Source organism: Eptatretus burgeri, chromosome 3 (genome assembly GCF_056783735.1).
Source record: "Eptatretus burgeri isolate ZD-2024b chromosome 3, Ebu_testis_v1, whole genome shotgun sequence".
NCBI classification, from domain to species: domain Eukaryota; kingdom Metazoa; phylum Chordata; class Myxini; order Myxiniformes; family Myxinidae; genus Eptatretus; species Eptatretus burgeri.
The window spans coordinates 139964532-139983736 of record NC_140963.1 but is presented as its reverse complement, the minus strand read 5'-3'; the positions used below and the strand labels follow the sequence as shown (position 1 = coordinate 139983736).

Below are 19205 nucleotides of genomic sequence, written 5' to 3'. Positions count from 1 at the left end.
CCGGATCTTCACCAAAATCGAATCAATTCATCCTTGTCACACACCCAACCTGTCCACCAAGTTTCATCCGAACCCATCCGCAACTTTTTTAAGATATCCAGCTCACAAACAGACAGACAGGGGTGAAAACACAACCTCCATCCGCCTTCAGTGGCGGAGGTAAAAAGAAATCTTCAAATAGCCCAGTAGGACTGGCCAAACAAGATTCAACACAAATGTTTTTATTGTTTTGCAAGGAGGACCACACCCACCACTGGACAGTTCCATGATGGTGACATGTTCTTCGGAAGAGTTCTGCAGATTTGCTGGACAACAAATTATGCAATACAAAACAAGAAAAAAAACATTTTTACAAAGCAGAGGAGACGTACATGTAACATTCAGGAACATGGCTGCCGCTGTATTTCCCACTGTATTGGAAGCAACACATTCATATTTTCCACCATCCGTGTATTGGACATCCCTCAGGGTCAGTGAGGAGAGAGCTGCATGAGAGGTAACTACAGCTCGACCTTCCGGGTCCTGGGCCAGGGATGGGGTGAAAATAATTGCAGTAAGACAAGCTATAATCCAATGATAGGAGATGAAGATGCTATGTGAGAAGAGTGTAGCAAGCAACAAATTTGAACAATAAACATCGCATGATGAATTCACATTTATAATATGTGTTGCTCAAAGCAATTGCAGAACAATTAAATATTTCTCCAATCTATATCATGTTCCTCCTATGAAAGGGTACACCCAATCGTGTAAAATAATCTCAATACCATACACCTATTATTTCAGCTCATCCATCTTTGTATGCATTGCAAACCGTGGTGTCCGTGTGTTCGTCCGTCTGTCTCCCATTTAGGGCGGCCGCTTTCCCACGCTGCATTTGAAAATCTGTCGATTAGTTATTTTGCATTTTTATTTCACCTTTCTTGATGTAATATAGTCAGTCACTTCCAGTAATCTTTAAAATAAACATGAACATCTGGATTAAAGTAGATTTAATACAGAACTTCATGGAGTAACACCTTTTATTATTACTATTTTTTTCCATACCCTTTAACATATTCAACTGACACTTGGTGCATGGTGTCGTCAGTGGTGTCGTCGAGTCTGTGTTTGTCGTGTAAAAGTTGTGGATGGTGTCCACAGCAGAGGCGTGCAAGGTGAACACGATCAGACCTGGATAGTAGTTGGTCTGTGTCATGTGTCATGGATGGGTGGGGGTTTACTGCCCAGGATACTGTTTGGGCCTAGTTTGTTGATTGTGTTTATGGTGATGTAGGTGTGGATGTGTTTTTTTTGTCGTTTCCGTTGTTCATTGTGGGGATGTTTTGGAGGGTGTCACTTTAATGTGTCTAGGAGCCTGTGGGTGGTTGTACATGTAGGGCAAGAGTGATTAGGGTTGGCATTTGCCATTGCAAAGAACTGTGCACCTCTCATGTCCAAGTGGTCTTTGATTTTAAGCATTTTTACCTGTGTGTAGGTTCTCGATGGGTGTTGTTAATGTGCAACAGGGCTTTGTTTTGTATGGTCTGTGGGGTGTTGAGATGTGTGTTTGATAGGCTGGAGGCCCAAGATGAACTGACGTAGTTCATGACTGGTCTAATATACTATTTGTATATTAGCAATGTCGTTTCTTTGTGGTGCCCTCAGTGTGTTCAGCATGGGTGTGCATAATAATAATAATAATAAAATAATAATAATAATCATAATAATCATAATAATAATAATAATAATAATAATAATAATAATAATAATAAAGGTTTATTTCAATTCAACGTCCATCACGGTTAAAGGCCAAATTGAGTTAAGTTTTACAATTGATGATTTTAACAAATAAAATGTGACGACACAATAAAATGGCAATGAAAAGGCCATCAAAGCAGAATAAAAAGAAACATCAAGAAGAAACAATTTTGCATCATTATCATTGATCATGGCAAGAAATACAACAGGTCCCAAATTTGTTCCCCGGAGAACTCTGACATGAATGCGTGTTCATTCAGAGACCTTATCAGCGTACTTAACACACTGTTCACGATTTGAAATAAAGTCTCTTATCCAAGAAACAAGAGATGAATCAACTCCCATTTGTCAGAGTTTTGAAATAGCGATCGTGTGATCAATGTGATCGAAATCTTGAGAAAAATCTGAAGCATCATCGACGAAATTGATCCTGGTGTTTGTGCATGCTCATGAAGTGTGTACAGAATATCAGACAATGTGAAGTTGATACACCTTAAATGTTTCCAAACTATTTGGGATAAAGGTTCTGCTTCATTGCTTCCATCATTTGCAGTGCCATGAAGTGTTCTGCAATTTTTGAGAAGTGGGCGGTTAGAGCAACTGGGCGTAAGTTGTCGATGGTGGCAGGTGACGATTTTGGAATAGGAACCACACATGCCCTTTTCCACTGTGCTGAAATTGTCTGTTGATTGCATGACGCATTCATTATGTCTGTCAGAGGTTCAGCCAGTTCACATGAGAACTGGCGGATAAGTCTGGCAGAGATGTTGTCAGGACCGCTTGCTTTGCGAGATTCGATTTTTCTAAGTTCTCGACAGACCTCCCAAGGCTGGACTTGACAGATCGGGAGAGATGGCAAATACGCTGGGAGTGAGGAAGGGTTCAGTGGTTGTAAATCTCCTCCAACGGATGCAAAGTAACAACATATTGCATCAGCAATAGCTTGGTGATCTGATTGCTCGACATTCTCAACTGCAATGTTGCAATGTTGCAATGTGAGTTACTGCTACCAGCAGTCATTACACGAATCTCATGATACCATGCTGCTGGGTTTGAACGTTTTAAACGTTTTACCTTGAAAGTAGCACAATTTCGCTTTGCTGCCTTCATTTCACGCATGACCTTATTGCGATAAAATCTCCATCATGGACATTTTACACTGAGGTGGAAAACATGCTGACAAGTTTGTAAAAGGGTCTTTATGAACGGTGTTATCCATGCTTTATCTTGCTGATGTAGATGAACACTTCGTTGTGGGAAGTAAGGCCTAAGTCACATTTGCCACGGCGGCCGTGGGGTCTACAAAATCTACGGCCACTAGCAATTATACGGCGGCCGCAGTATTTCCACGGTCACACAATGTAGCAGTCACATATGTTTTTATTTTTCGGGGAGCCGCACGGCGTATTTATAAATTGTGGAGACCGAAAACATGGAGGTGCCGTACGGTCTTTGATTTGATGTCGCACAGTGACTTTAGGGCGTTCCTGCGGCGGCCATAGAATTTTGAAGGCAGACGCAAGGTGCCCGCAAGGCGACTGACCGCAGGGGGGCCCTAAGGCGACCGTGCGGCCAGACTGACGGTAACGAGTGGGTTCTTTTTTTTCTTTTTTTTAACCAGTTCTTTTGTTTCAGCTTGTCGAATTGCTACGGCGAACGTAGAAATGAAAAAAGTTATAACTCCGCGCTATAATTCCACAGTGACCCTACGGCCTGTAAAATATAGCCAAACGGCGTAGGGCCACCCTGAGGCCACCGCAGAAACTCTGCGGCCGCCGCATGTTTCTGTCAATTCAGAGGGCGTACGGCCGCCATATCCTCGCCGTAGAGCAAATGTGACTTAGGCCGAAGTGTCGATTGCCTGGTGAAGCATGCGATAAAACATGTTGCACTTGTTATTCACGTTCTCGGTAGACAAGACTTCAGACCAATCGTGATTGCTAAGCATGGACAGCATGGACTATGCTCCAAACTCCCGTGCATCACTCTCTTTCATCGGTCTTACAACTCGTTTGCGAACAACATTCCTACATGGAAGGGAGGATCGCGGTCTTACAATGATACACTGATGATCACGGAGTCCCAAGGGTGACATAATCTCAACCGGATTATAATGTTCGTCAAGATTCGTTACAATCTGCTCCATAGTGTCGTTGCGAGTGGGCTCATTCACTATCTGCACCAGAGTCTGAAAGTGAAGTTCAAGTCGATTGAAGTCGCCAAGAATAGCGATTACAGTGTCCGGCTGCAGAGTGAGGATCTGATTTATCGTCGAGCTAAGGTGATCGAACAGCTCGCTTACTAATGAACTCTTTGGAGGGTAATAGACAGCGGTGATGACGATGCTCGCTTTCGATCATGGCAGACGAGGAGGTCGGACCCTCACCCAAATCACTGAGATTTTCAGGGACTGAAACATTGAGAGGAATAGCTTGGAGGTGAAGCTTGGTGTAAATAGCAACGCCTCCTCCCCTTCGCTCCGTCCTTGGGCACAAAAACAATTCGAAGCCTGGGATAGTTAAGTCCACAGGCTGATCAGGAGAAAACCAGGTTTCAGTAATAGCTGCAAGGTCAATGCTGTTATGGTTCATGATCAGGCCTAATTCATCAACCTTGCTATTGAGAGACCGCGGATTACATAACACTGAAGGTAGACACGGGTGGTGATAATGACCATTCGGTTTCACGATTGTTATATAACATTCTGTTGTTATTGCAGGTGATGTAATTTAGCAGTCATTTAAGTAAACGGATGTTCACACCACATACTACATCAACATCTCGGAGTGACAATGAGCATGAGTTGTACAATGAGTTTTTCCTTCCATCTCAAATAGTGAGCGAAGTTATTGATTTTTTTTTTTTTTTTTTAGATTTGATTCATCCCTCACTATCGAGCAATAACAACGTACGTGCCAATTCCGATTCAATTCCACATGCGATGACATTTTGATCACAAAAGAGTCGTTATTGTTTGTGGATTGTTCATAGTTTGCTCACAATTCATTATGCTTCACCGTACAAGTGCGTAAAGTGCAACACAAAACAATAAATATGATAAATGTCGATCGTGGGGTTGTACATTATGAACTAATGACACTGTGGAGCCATATAGTGCACATCTTGCCAGTATCAAACCGCAATGGCTGGTCCATTAAAGATCAAAAATGCAAGTGTGGAATACAAGGGTGAGTGAGTGTACTGACCTTTGACCTCTTTGCTCAACAAGAAAAAATATCAATGAAATGTAAAGGTACGTCTGCATTTTGAAGCCTTCGGTAAAAGTTTTGGTAATATGGAACTAAGGGGAGTATAAAACAATTGGTAATGGATTAAATGATAATAACTTGTTGGAATTAACCACTATGAAAATTAGGCATCATTACTATAACTACAACAATTCCTCTTCAATAAAAAGCTGTAATTTTTTTTTATTGCTACACCAGACAAGCAGGACTATCTCCTCCATTGACCTTTAACAACTTGACAGCTTGAGCATTCAAAGTTTTATTATTTTGAGTTAATTGGTTAAAGTGTACAAACTACGGTCTGAAATTACTGGATTAGTTTTTGCAGAAATACCTGCCGGCTGATGGGCCGGGTCCAGGATGCCTAGAAGGGTGAGGAGGAAGGCAGTGTCTGCAAAATGAGCTCACCGAGTCTCCTTCAGTGAGCCAACATTACAGAATTACGTATTCCAAGGTTGTGGATCCGACATGGCGCCGAAAATCAAATCCCAGACTGTGCCCGTCCAGAATGAGGTTGCATTCTAATAGGATATTTCAGAATCCCATACCTACTTTAGGATTTAAAACTTGCGAATAACCCATTGCCTTACCTGCTCGCCATGGCGGAAGATCATGCCATCCGAGAAACGCCGCCAACTGATTGTGGGCATGGGTTCACCCTCGGCCTCACACGTCAGTTGTACACTATCATCTCCTTCTGCTGCCGAAGGGTTTTCCACAAAGGTCACCTCAGGAGGCACTATACGAGAGTTTGGGGGGGGGGGGAAGATGAAAAGGGTGTAACTGGGATGTTTTCTCTATCGTGCTCTTTGAGGCTCTTGGAGATGCTTGCACATTACGTGAAGACAAAGGATATTAAAGGGAAGGGAATATCAAAGCGTAACATGGTGATCCATAATAATCCTTTCAAATAATAATCAGTCATAGCCACAAGCTAAAAGTTTACTCTTTCAACTGACACCACATCTTCATCGAGAAGTGAATACAATCAGAACAATCAGCTTAACATCTCCATTGAAGCAATATGTGCTTCATGAGACAATATTGTCATTGGTGCTGCACCAGAACACCCGTATCGACTCCAAGAGTTGAATCCAAGGTTATACAAACTCATTGCTAACTCGTGAATAATTATCAACTCATCCCAAAGTAAGATGACATCAAGTTTGTGTTTGGGTTGTATTAATGAAGAAACACACAGGGATGGGGGAAAACAGGGTGAAGGCAAAGCGTAAGCGAGTCGGACCAATTGGCGACCAGTCACGAGGAAAGATTGGTCCAACCGAGGAGATAGTGCCACCCTCCACCATGGTGGTTGGTAGAGTTTGCTCGCCACATAACAGTCCTTCAATCTCTTCAAAGACTATATCCCACCACCACTGCTACGAGCTCAACACAGGCCAATGGACAGAGGCAGAGTAATGTTTCTTTTCCACATTTTGTTGACAAAATGCAGAGGAGGTTGGGGAAAACGAGATGAAGACTTACAATGATGCATGGTCCACTGTGCCCATAGCAATCCATCATAAGCATCGAGATGGATTGGGCCAGGCGAATCATGACCCACTCCTGGCACACGGTGCTGTAGCCTCCACTTCCTGTCTACCATGTTGCATTCACAGATTATTGCCCGTACCCATTGGCACGTACTGCACTTAGGCTGGCCCACACACAGCAATGCTGGCTCCCACCAGCCATTGACTCATGTTACACTTGGGCTGGTCAGCACACACTTGCACAGCCTCCCACAGGCCAGTGGATAGTTGTTCAAAGAGGCGTGCTCATGGTCTTTCCCAGGAGACTTGTTGATGCCTTTTTGCTCAGAGGCTTATTAATAGTCTTTCCCAGATGACTTGTTAATGCTCTTTACTCAGAGACTCGTTCAACCTTTTTTTCCGAAGACGGCTTGATTCAGAGCCAGCAAGCGCCCTGTGCATTGCACTTGAATATTTGAGCCGCTATCACTTTTCACCTTGAATATCCTAACAGCACAATAAACTGGCAGCCTCCTCACTTCAGCACTGCCAGCCTCCTCACTTCAGCACTGTCAACATCCCTTTGCCTCTGACTTTTGTGTTTACGTATTCCAAGGTTGTGGATCTTCAGTGCTGCCACATGGTGTTTCCACCTCTGACTTTTCCCACCAAGCCTCCCCATCAGCTACGGTCATTTGTACCCCAATTACAGTCGAATCTGGATAATAAACACATGCGCTTATTTTTCGATTCAGTGGAACACATACGCGCTTATATTCAAAAGCCTGCCATACGTGCTTATAAGTGTTCAAAAAGCCATGACGTGCACTTATAATGGTAAATGTTCTTCAGATTAGCTGCATAGATGTCAGTTTTCACGTCATTGCAATTTTAATTGTCCATACCTCGGAAAAAAAAATACTAAATACAAGAACTGAATTCAAGAGTTCTTTGTCAGTTAAATCAGTTAATCAGTGAATTCAACAGTTAAATCAATAATTTCCTCGCATCAGTAAGGTTCATGTGTTATATGTTCATTAAATACTCAGTTCTGAACAGTGATACTGGTAACAGTCAAAAAACTACATCAATGCACAGTTGCAATTCAATTGCAAGACAAATTGATTGGACGCACGGCAAACTCGTCCTCTCTGTCTCTCTTGGGTTCATCTGGGAATTCATATCACTCCAGCTCCACCAAATGGATCTTGTCATCATCTGTTCCATCTACAGGCAGTGCAATACTGGTCTTGACAAAGGAACGGTGGATCATTTTCTGATTGGCAGAGATTCCCCCCCCCCCCACGCCTCTCCTATCCACTTGGTGATCAACACACGCCTGTCACCAGCAGTGAAGCTGCCATTCACATACAAGTTCAAGTGGGCATGCTTGTGTTCTTTCTGGATGATATCCAGTTTTATTTGCTCTTCACTACACTGAACACAGGCACATCCAGAGGCTGCAGCACTGAGGTACATCCAGGGGAGAATCAAAGCCATAGTGGTGTTCACTGCCTTGAAGTCCTTCTTCACATTGTCAATTTTCTGAGCACGATGAACGTCAGCAAAAAGCAGCTTGTGGCGATCATCGTGGCATGTCTGGTTGTACAGGTTCATCCAAATCCCCCAAAAAATCCAAAACAGAGTTTGTCTCATCCACCCATGTGTTTTTTCTGGAAACGAATGAGGACTCGACAATAATAGGCGTGCGTCCCTCTTCTTCCGAGAGATCCAGACTCCTCAGCTAAAAACACAATCATCAGCTTGATGCAGGATACTCCGTTGGCAAAAACTGCAACTTATAAAGTACACTGTCACTTATCCAGTCTGGAACCAGCCCCTTTCACCCACACAGCCTCATCTCCCTTATTGGTGGACGTTTTCCCGGTCATGAAGGCAAACGGCAGTGGTGACTGGTCAATATTAAGAATGTCCCAATTACGAAACTGTCCCATTTCTCCGTCCTGTGTACATTTAGAGGAGATTCCATGAAAAACTTTTGGAGAGTACTCTCCACCTTCTGCCGTTAATCCGATCCACTGCTTTCATGGATGTAGGTATGTGCTCTGTAAGAAATCCTGTGCCTCTTCTTGAAAGCGTCGAACCAAGCACTACAAAACTTAAAGTTAGCATTGGGGTACTTCTCACTGCACAGTTGGTTGGCTCGTGTCTTGAACCACCAATGCTTCACTTTCAGTCCTCGAGCACGTATCTGTTTAAACTCCTCAACAAATTCATTTTCCATGTCTGTGCAATAATTTAAGATGCAATTATTTTTAATAGAGAAATAAAATAGGAAGGCAAATGTGCGCTTATTTTTCATATGCGCTTATATTCACGCATACACTTATTATCCAGCTTCCACTGTATATTGAACGTGCCAATTTCCATGTTGGTCACAATGTTAAACGAATAATTGCCCATTAGTTTATGTGGGAACTTAAAAAAATGTATATAAAGACGAGGCTCATTGAAGAGCTAAAACACAGAAGAGAAGAGAACAGAAAGAACAATGTGGAGAAACACACCAACAGCAGCGTAGAGGGACAACACAGGGGACACTTGGAGAAAGAATGGGGGAGTGGATGAATTAGAGCAAGGGGAGGAAGAGGAGGAGGACACAGGGAGTGAACAAGCTGGATACAAACTCAAACACAGCAAGAAGAGGATTGAAAACAAAAAAAGGAGATGAAAACTGGGGATGAAAGAGCAATGGAACAGGGAGAGGAATGGGCTTGGGGAGGGTAAATGAGGAAAATATAGATCATGAGCATGTCATGGAGGGTGGAGTGGGGTGGGGGGGGGGGGCTGAAGAGGTGAACAGCCATCTTGAAGCCTGGATTTTGTGAAGTTTCATCAGATGTTGGTTACAAGCAAACCATGTAGAAAGTGCAAGGCCGGAAAGGAGGGAGTAGGAGGCGGAGAGGCCACAAACCTGCTTGCGATGCGGGGGTAAGAGGCCCAGAGACTCAGCTTAATCGTAGATCCAAAGATCTTGAGAGCCTTGGTTTCCACAGCATCAAGAAATGTAATGTGCGTGAAGCAGGGGTGCCAGCCCAAAGGGGTGAACATAACTCTACTATGCTGTGGATGAAGAGCTTGCAAATTGATAAAAGTTGAGATTTGCCAAGGAAAGACTTTGCATGATGGAGAAGACCCAATAAGTGGCAGGCTTTGGGGCCAGCTTGGATACGGTTTACCCAGGAGATCAGGTCTGATGACGAGGCCCAAATCTACCTGAAACCCCTCCTGGCGAGAGAGTCGCAATGTACAACGATAACTCAATTTCTCACCCTCTGTGCACTTCACACCTCCCAAATCCCAGTAGTACCTCAGGCTGTGACTTCCATTCCACACCCACCTCTTGTTTGTGTGTGTGTATATATGTTGTACTGTCTGCCCAACAGTGACTCCATCAACATTTCAGAATTGCACTCTATCAAAAACTCTATTCCTCACTCTCCACACACTGCCCTCACTTCTCCACAACCCCAGGAATACCTCTGGCTTCGGCTTCCCCTATGCTCCCACCTCTTGTTTATATTGTGTTGTACCGTCCACAAAACAATGATGACTCCATTTACATCTCACTCTCCAAAAACATGGACCAACTTCTATCCTCTCATCCCAACTTTCTCTTCCTCATATGTGGTTACTTCAATTGCCATCAAGCTAGTTGGCTGGGTGTTGGTACCTCTCTCACCTGCCATGGAACTTCAGTAAAGCATTTCTGTGACTCATTGGGACTGACACAATCTGTCAACTTCCTGACCCGGTTCTCAGCCAAAGGTACTCCATCTCTTCTGAATTTGATTATCACCAAATTCCCAGAAAATCTTTGCTGTTCTTCCTTTGCTCCAATCAGTTCATCTGACCATATATGCTTGTTAAAGTGGTCATCTCTCTGGCTGTTACTTGAGAATGACCTCAGCGTTGAACAGTCTGGCATTTCACACAGGCCGATTGGCAGGGACTTCAAACAGCCATCAAACGTCCAGATTGGTCTCCCACACTGGTCATCAAACATCTAGACTGGTCATCAAACGTCTAGACTTTCTACTCTCTCTGACATCAACTCATCCTGGGAAATATTTCAAAGAAACTTGCTCTCTTTCTTGCACAGATTTATCCAATCTCGTCTTCAGTTGTCCGACCCTTCCTCCCGCCCATGGAACAATGAAGCTTGTGGCGAGGCAGTTGTCCTGAAACAACTTGTCTTTGCCTTATGGAAGGCAAATCCTACTGAAGGCAATCTAATTTCCTTCCACGAAGCTCAGAACAAATGCGTTTACCCTCAGGAAAGCCAGGAAAAAAACGTCTTTCTAATCTCAAGTCTGAACTCTCAAACCTGTCTCCCAACTCCAAATCCTGGTGGCATCTAGTTAAGTCCATTTCTGGTGTATGTTCCCCAATCCATCCCTTCCGTTACCTCAAATGGCTGCACAGCTGACACTGCATGTGAAAAGGCTGAAGGCCTAAACTCTGTATTTGCTTCAAAATCGTGTGTCCCAAACCCGTTGCTTTCTGCACCTACCTTACCCAGTTGCACCCAGCTGTTCCTGCATTCCGTGTCCTTTACTCCTGATAAGGTGGATTGCTTGATATCAAACCTCGACTCAGATTCTGCAACCGGTCCAGAAGGCATCAACCCTCGTGTCCTAAAAACCTGCTTTGCTGCTCTTGCTCACGCTCGCTCTCTGTTATATTCACCCTCTCATTTACTCAAGGTCATCTGCCATCTGCTTGGAAATCAGCAAACATTACTGCTCTGCATAAAAAAGGTGCAAAAACAGATCCCTGCAACTACAGACCAATCAGCCTTCTCCCAATCATCAGTAAGGTTATAGAATCCATCAACGCTTCGGACATCAAATACTTCCTCTTCTCCAATGGCTTGATTTCCATTCATCAATTTGGATTCAAACCAGGTCACTCGATCTTGGACATGCTACTTCTGCTTTCCCAACAATGGATGGGGCTCCTCAATGCGAGATACAAGATCAGAGCCATCTCCCTTGAAATATCACGTGCTTTCGATTTGGTCTGGCACCCCAACCTGTTCACCAAACTCTCTTCTTCTGGTATCCATAGCAATCTCCACACTCATGGCTCGCAGACTTCCTCTCCTGTCACAATCAACGTGCGGCCCTGAGTGGAATTATATTATCCCCTCTTCCTGTCCAGGCTGTAGTTCCTCAAGGTAGTGTTCTGGGCCCAAAGTTTTTCCTGATTTTCATCAATGATCTCTCCGACTCTCTGGAAAATCCTCTATCTCTTTGCTGATGACTCCACCCTCTGTCGTACCATCTGTCATCCCTTCAACCAGCAAGCCACAGCTTCTTCGCTCACTGCAGATCTGGGTAAAATCACGAACTGGTCCAACACGTGGAACATGTCTTTCAATCCGGACAAATCTCACACTCTCACTTTGTCTCTCCGAAAGGACCATCGTGCCCCACCCCACCCCCCCGCCCCCCTCCCCAGCTCTAAGTCTCCGTCTCAGATCCCTGGTCAAAGTCCAAGTCTCACATCCGTAGAGCAAGAGTGGAAGCACCAACGACCTGATGACCCAGACTTTTGTCATCCAACCCATGACTCCCCAGGTCGGACATCTATTGACCTCTGGTCACAGCCAGCAGAGACATGAATATCACTGACAAGGGAAGTGATTCTCTCCGTGATCTCAACATCCTCACCACAAACAGGTGCAGACAAGACAGCAGCATCTAAGAGGTCATCGAAAGCCTGGATCTTCGCTTTGACCTTGGAAACCCATAATCCCAGCGGCTCTGACTCCTCATTCAGCACCTCGAGGGCCCCCGAAAGGATATCCAGTGTCCGCAAAGATGACTGCATCATATGCGAAATCAAGGTCAGAGATCTTGACATTCCCAAACGATGCACCACAGCTTGATCTCTCCGACGTCCTCCCCAGAAACCAGTCCATAAAAGCGCTGAAAAGTGTGGGGGCAAGTGCATACCCCTGATGAACCCCGGTAACAACTGAAAATAAGTCGGAGATGGAATCACCACATCTCACAGCACTCTCAGTTCCAGAGTATAGTTCAGACAGATTGATCAGTTTTGGTGGCACCCCACAAAGACCAAAAATCCTGCAGAGGGCATTCCAATTCACTGAATCGAAAGCTTTGCAGAGCCCAACATCACCTGCAAGCAGCCCCTGCCGAAACTCTCATCTGCATTCGGTGAGGACCCGTAGAGCAAGGACACGGTCAATCGTTGACCTCTTTGGTGAAAAGCCTGACTGCTCTGGACACTGGTGCTGAAGTAGAAGGTGGCGAACCCCCTCAATAATTTATCCGATCAAAGACTTTTCCCCGCACTGTGAGCAGCGTCACCACTTGGTCGTTGTTGCAGTACTGGTGATCACCCTTCCCTTTCCAGAGAGGGACAACAAGGCCCCTCTTCCAGTCTTCCCTTCCCTCTCCTCAAATGTCGTGCACCATACCCAACTCTGCTTTAAAGAAGGCTGAATGGCTCAATTCTGTGTTTCCTTCCAAATCTTGTCACCAATCCCTCTCTCTGTACCTATCCCACCCTCGCACACCCAACTGCTCTTGAACTTTGTGTCTTTTGCACCTGAGAAGGTGAAAAAGTTTGACAACTTTTGACTCTGACTCTGCAATTATACTGGACGGCATCAGCTCACGTGTCCTTAAAACCTGCTCTGCTGCTCTTGCACTTCCTCTCTGTCCTTTTCACCCTGTCTTTTACGCTAGATCATCTTCCATACACTTTGAAATTAGTCAACATCACTGCACGACATAAAAAAGGAACAAAAACAGGATCCCCTTAAATAAAAACGAATTTGTTTGCTGTACTTCCAATCATCAGCAAGGTCATGGAAGCCAAAATCGCAGTCAACATAAAAATCATTCCTTTTCGATAATGACCTCATCTCAGATCATTAATTCAGTTTCAGACCAGGTCACTCTACTATGAAATTGGTACTGGTTGGAGGCCCTCAATGTCAGACATGAGATCAGGGCCGTCTCTCTGGACATAATTCCAGCTTTCAATACAGATTAACATTCTGCCTTGGTCTCCAAACTCTTTGCCTATTGCATCCAAGGCCAATTCCACACATGGCTTACCAACTTCCTCCACTCTCATAGCCAATGTGTGGCTCTCAATTGAATCCTTTCTTTTCCTCTCCCTGTCAAGGTTTGTAGTGCCCAAAGGCAGCGTTCTGGACCCAGTCTTATTTCTGATATTCATCAATGATCTCTCTGACTCTCTGGAAAATCCTCTTTATCTCCTTGCTGATGACTCCACCCTCTACCGTACAATCTCTCATCCCTCTGATCAGCAGGCAGCAGCCTCTTCCTTCCCTTCAGACCATGACAAAATCACGAGCTGGTCAAACACTTGGAATAAGGCTTTAAATCCTGCAAAATCTGACACTATCTCTCTCTCTGAAAGAACCGTATCGCAACCCGCTCCCCCCCCAATCTCCTTTCTCTACAATCCTCTTAAATAAGTTCAGTCATTCAAACTCTTGGGTCTCACTATCAGCCATAATTTTTCTTGGGCATATGACATTTCAAAGTTGGCCCCAAAGGCAACCATTGACTGGACATCCTCCGTCATGCATAGTCCTTCTTTGGCACACCTGAACTCCGATGCACCTACGTCCTACAGTGCCTTCAGAAAGTATTCACACCCCTCCACTTTTGTCACATTTTGTTGTGTTACAGCCTGAATGAAAAATGGATTAAATATAAATTTTTGTCACAGATCTACACAAAATACCTCATAATGACAAAGTGAAAACATGTTTTTAGAAATATTTACAAATTCATTTAAAATGAAAAGCTGAATTGTCTTGCGTCAATAAGTGCTCAACAACTACCCCCCCCCCCCCTCTCCAGAGTCAATACTTTATAGAAGTGCCTTTGGCAGCGATTACAGCTTTGAGTCGTTTCGGGTATGTCCATCAGCTTTGAACATCTGGATTTGGGGATTTTCCTCGCATTCTTCCTTACAGATTTGCTCAAGCTCTGTCAAGTTGGAAGGGGAGTGTCAGTGAACATCAATCTTCAAGTCTTTCCACAGATTAATTATCAATGGGATTGAAGTCTGGGCTTTGGCTGAGCCACTCAAGGAATTTCAGGTTCTTGTTCTGAAGCCATTCCCGTGTTGCTTTGGCTGTGTGCTTGGGGTCATTGTCCTGTTGGAATGTAAATCTTCACCGCAGTCTGAGGTCTTTTGCACTCTGAAGCAGGTTCTCCTCAAGGATTTGTCTGTATTTTGCTCCATTCAATGTTCCCTCTTTCCATACAAGTCTCCCAATCCCTGCCGCTGAAAATCATCCCCATAGCATGATGCTGCCAGCACCATGATTCACGGTAGGGATGGTGTTGGATGGATGATATGAGCTGTGCTTAGTTTCCACCAGATGTCGCGCTTTGCATTCAAGCCAGAGTTCAATTTTCGTCTTTTTCCATTTTCGTCTCATCAGGCAATTTCTTTTTTCAAATTTTTTTTGAAATTTTGTTTCACAACCAGGATATTTTGCACTCTTTTGGGATAAATCCAACCTTTGCTGCTCTGTGATTCACCACCATATTGCAGTGGATGGTACAATTAACTCAGAGCTTCGGCTCTGCATGAAACCAAGAGTGCAATACAATTGACCTTTAAAGCCCATGACATATTTAAATTGATAAATTAACTTAAACTTTTCCTGCCAATGGGGACAGATACTTTTGCTCGCTTTTCCCATCACTTGGGACAGGTAGTCTTCCTATTTTCATAATAAACTCACATGATGTTGGGAGTCCTGGGATTGAATCAGAGCATGGTCCAGCATCTTTGTTCATCTTCCATTAAACTGTACTAGCTGACCATGTGGTTATATTTTCTCACTAAAAACATGGTGAATACAATATGCTACCTACTGTGCATTTGAACAACCAGGACTCCCAAAGTATGTTTTTATCAGTTGCCAACCAATCCCAAGAGGTGGAGTTTTAGGGTGAGCTTATTCAAATTGAAACCACACCGACAAGAGTCGAAATGTATGAAAGTGTCAAATTAGTTACGTACATCGTTGTGCTATCTCATCTGTAAAAAAATTACCCCCCGTGTGGGGGTGACGGACATCTCTATAATGTTTTTACTATCATAATCGACGAACCGTTGCCAGATATCTCCTAAAATGACAGACTAGAGAGGTTTTGAAAATGGCGACTTTCACAACTTTCGTGACCTCGTGACCTTGACCCTGACCTCGAAAAAATATGTCGTTGGGTATCACTCATCGACCTCTACCCACATACCAAATTTCATCAAGATCGGAAGTAAAAAGTTTTCTTTGTACCGGGAGGTGTTTTTGACCATCTTCCAGGTTACGTGGCGGCCAAACAGGACGGAAATTCAAAAATCTGTCCGGTTAGATACAAGATAATATTTTTTACTATCATAATCAATAATCAGTTGACGAATATCTTGTAGAATGGCAGACCAGATAGGTTTTGAAAATGGCGATTTTTATAACTTACGTGACCTCGTGACCTTGACCCTGACCTTGAACCCGGACAAAAGTTATATCGTTGTGCAACACTCATCAACCTCTACCCACATACTAAGTTTCATCAATATCGGAAAGAAAAATTGTTGATGGACATACGGACGGACATTTGTTCCGGCTTTATTAGGTCATCTCTGTAGAGATTACCTAAAAATATCTGCACATACCACCACTTTGGATCTGCCTCGACTCTGGCAATTGTCGCCGAGAGGCTTTTAATGCAAATAAAGTACGTGAATGATCAAGGGATTTTTACTGTGCTCCACATGTTGAGCCATCTAGCCGAAGCCCAAAAAAGTGAGCTGGACAGACAGGCGAAACCAAATTCGGGTCAGTGAAGCATCGTACGGCAAGTGAAGTAACCACATAATTGAAAGTGTTTGCAACATCGCATGACTCCATGTTTTATAACATTTGATTCGCTACGTTTGACAACACTTGATTCACTTCTGAAGGTGAATCAAAATTTCACAAATCAAATATAACAATAATGTGATATGCAAAGGCTTCAATCTGTCAGCATATCGCTACACCCCTAGTTATTTCCTTTCAGTTATGCCTATACTAATATAAAGGTTATATTCGCTGAATATTTTCAAGAAAAAATGGAAACATCATTTTCACTTTCACACATAATGGTACTGTATATGCAAATTTCAACAATTACATCCATGGTACAACAAGTCAGAAGGAAAACAAAGGGAGTGGATCAGGCCATGGTTCGATCACCACATGCAATTGTGCTGAGAGGTGAGTTGGGGTGGGGGGCATTGAGAGCTTTCAATTGATATAAAAGTCTTCAAAATTGTCAAGGCAGATGGAGGACCTATTACATTTATAACTGGAGAGTTCATAGAACACAATACCCGATGCAGGGTTCAAGTACATACCGCACTTCAATTTTCAGAAAATAATGATTTTAACAATTGTTCAAAAAAATTTTTTTTAATCTAGAAGTTTAATGCTGTTGAAGTAGTTTTGAGGCAGTCTGGTATTGAACCATTATCTAATTTAAAGTACTGTACTGCTAAAGTGGTGGTTCTTGGAAATATTACGACAGGCGATTTGTGTATTACAGCATTCCAAGTAAATAATTCAATTTAAGTGAATGTTTAAAGACGTACAAAATTAATTAATTCCGGAATTTACCGTCATTTTTCGCAGTGTCGATTACATCACCCTATCCAACACATTACATTACGTGTTCGTGCCTGTTTGGGTCCTTTATAACGTCCATAAAAACAGTAAGTTTCCCCCTTTGGAATGATTTTCAATTTTGGTTGACCATCAGGCAGGCAGAGGGAGTAAAAGATATGATATCACTCCTCTCTTCGTATGTACGATCGAGATGAATTCAAAGTCAAAGTACGTTAAAATGAAAGCCTCGTCCTCCTGTTTATGTTCCAGTTCGTGTTTAAAATATAACGTTCGATTTAAATAAGTAGTTCCTCGATCACAGACCGATCATAAACTGATGAGTATAATCCGAACATGAACCAATTGCTTAACCCCGCTTTTCGCTCCACGTGCGTGGGGAAACAAAAAGGTTAAAAATCAAAAGGTAACAAGTGTAAAAGTTTTACATGTGGAAAAGCAAAAAATTAGTGGGGCACATCAATCCATCAAGTTCCATTTTTAAATAAAAATTCTAAAGCCTTAACATAAACTTTGGTTCTTTTCCATGCCAATTCGACACCAGATCATTAATGTACTTCAAGCCATTTGTTTCCTTCCTGCCCCGCATTAGCCGTAACTTGCTTCCGAGTTGTTTAGTTCAGCTACCGAGATAATGAAATCGGTGTTTCCTTAATGTCCTCAGGCGTGTTCGCAAACGCTTCCCCAATGCGCAAGCGCTCAAGTGGAGGCCTCCAGTTTACCCAACAAGTGGCTCGGACATTCTGTGCAGTGGCCTGGTGCACGAGGCTGCTTGGCTTGTGCGAAGGTCAAACAGAAGAAACAAAAAGTGAAATGCCTAGCATAATCCCCAGTGTCAAGCAGGCTAGGTGTTTTGTTATTGAGCATAGCAGCCTTTAAAAGGGGGCGAACTTGTAAAAATAAGCTTCCTCATCCGCATTAAAATTAACACCCCCCTTGGAGGTTGTGTCCTTTGCTCTCTTTTCACAATTCCGCAACTCACCGTCTGCTTTGTGCCTGCACTGGCTCACCGACTCAAAATGTCAGGAATGTATATTTTATTTATTTATTTTTACTCCTCCAAACCCGAAACATTTATTATCTTCAAGAAACATTCCAGCAGACAGCCTTCCTTTTCTCCCCGCCAAATTTGATATTTCTGGTAATGACATCGCGAAAACAGAGACAGACTCTCTCGTGATGTGGGACTGCCCGACGCATCGTCATCCGTGGCACGACACGGTGCACGTTTGTATTCCAAAGCACAAGTGCATATGAAGGCTCATGAGGTTGCAATGAAAGAGTTTCAAAGGTCACGTTACAATCGTGTCACTTGTCTCCATGTGTTAATGAAGTCAAAACAGTGATAAATGCAAGCAATTTCGATCCATTTCTGATGTGTGGTGATTACTCACGCGAGCCAAGGAACACCACGACCCACACGTCCCATTCCGTCCTTCCACCATGAGTAAAGTAGCAACGATATTCGCGAAAGGACATCAACCATCATCACACAACTATCATCTCTGTGTCGAGAAAGTTTATGGAATCGATTTGCACAGTTGGAACCAGATAATTATATTCTCTTCTCCAATTTAAATGATCACTCATCATCAGTGTGGATTTCGCATTGAAGATACAGCTGTTCAGGCATATACATACAAATTATGGCCTCGGGAGGCAGTGTGAGTGGGTGGTGGTGGGAAAGACATTTGTTGCAGGAAAGACGTTTGTTGCAGTGTTATAATTCCGTTTTGTTCTGAAGATGCTGCTCTGCCAGGCCTTCTTGCTTTTTATGTCAGTTGGTGTCACGCTTCACCATAATGTGTCAGAAAAGCGTTTTCCTTTAAAGATTAAGAGAGCGAGTTATTGTCCATTCCATGCTCTGCCGTTGGTGTTCATAAGAAAAAGTTCATGTTGTTGAAATGGCATACATTTCTGTCGAGCATGTGTACGCCTTCCTAAACTATATGAACCTAAAGAAGCTTCGGATTGCCCGTGTCTGTTAAACGAACAAATTATTAGAATGCATCTGCGCACGCACCTCTCGTATCT

General features: G+C 43.4%; 1 protein-coding gene across 7 annotated transcripts in view; it reads right to left on the bottom strand.

Moving 5' to 3' along the window:
* The window catches only part of NCAM1 (neural cell adhesion molecule 1), a 273015-nt gene that overhangs the window by 109676 nt on the left and 144134 nt on the right, over positions 1-19205 (bottom strand). For 6 of the 7 annotated variants that reach the window (XM_085875921.1, XM_085875925.1, XM_085875918.1 and 3 more), the window contains exons 8-10: positions 5579-5727; positions 5323-5352; positions 372-522 (exon numbers count right to left, since the gene is read on the bottom strand). In XM_085875921.1, the coding sequence (XP_085732047.1) occupies positions 372-522; positions 5323-5352; positions 5579-5727 (330 nt within the window). The remainder of the gene's footprint in view (positions 1-371; positions 523-5322; positions 5353-5578; positions 5728-19205) is intronic. The other variant, XM_085875920.1, reaches the window with a different exon arrangement.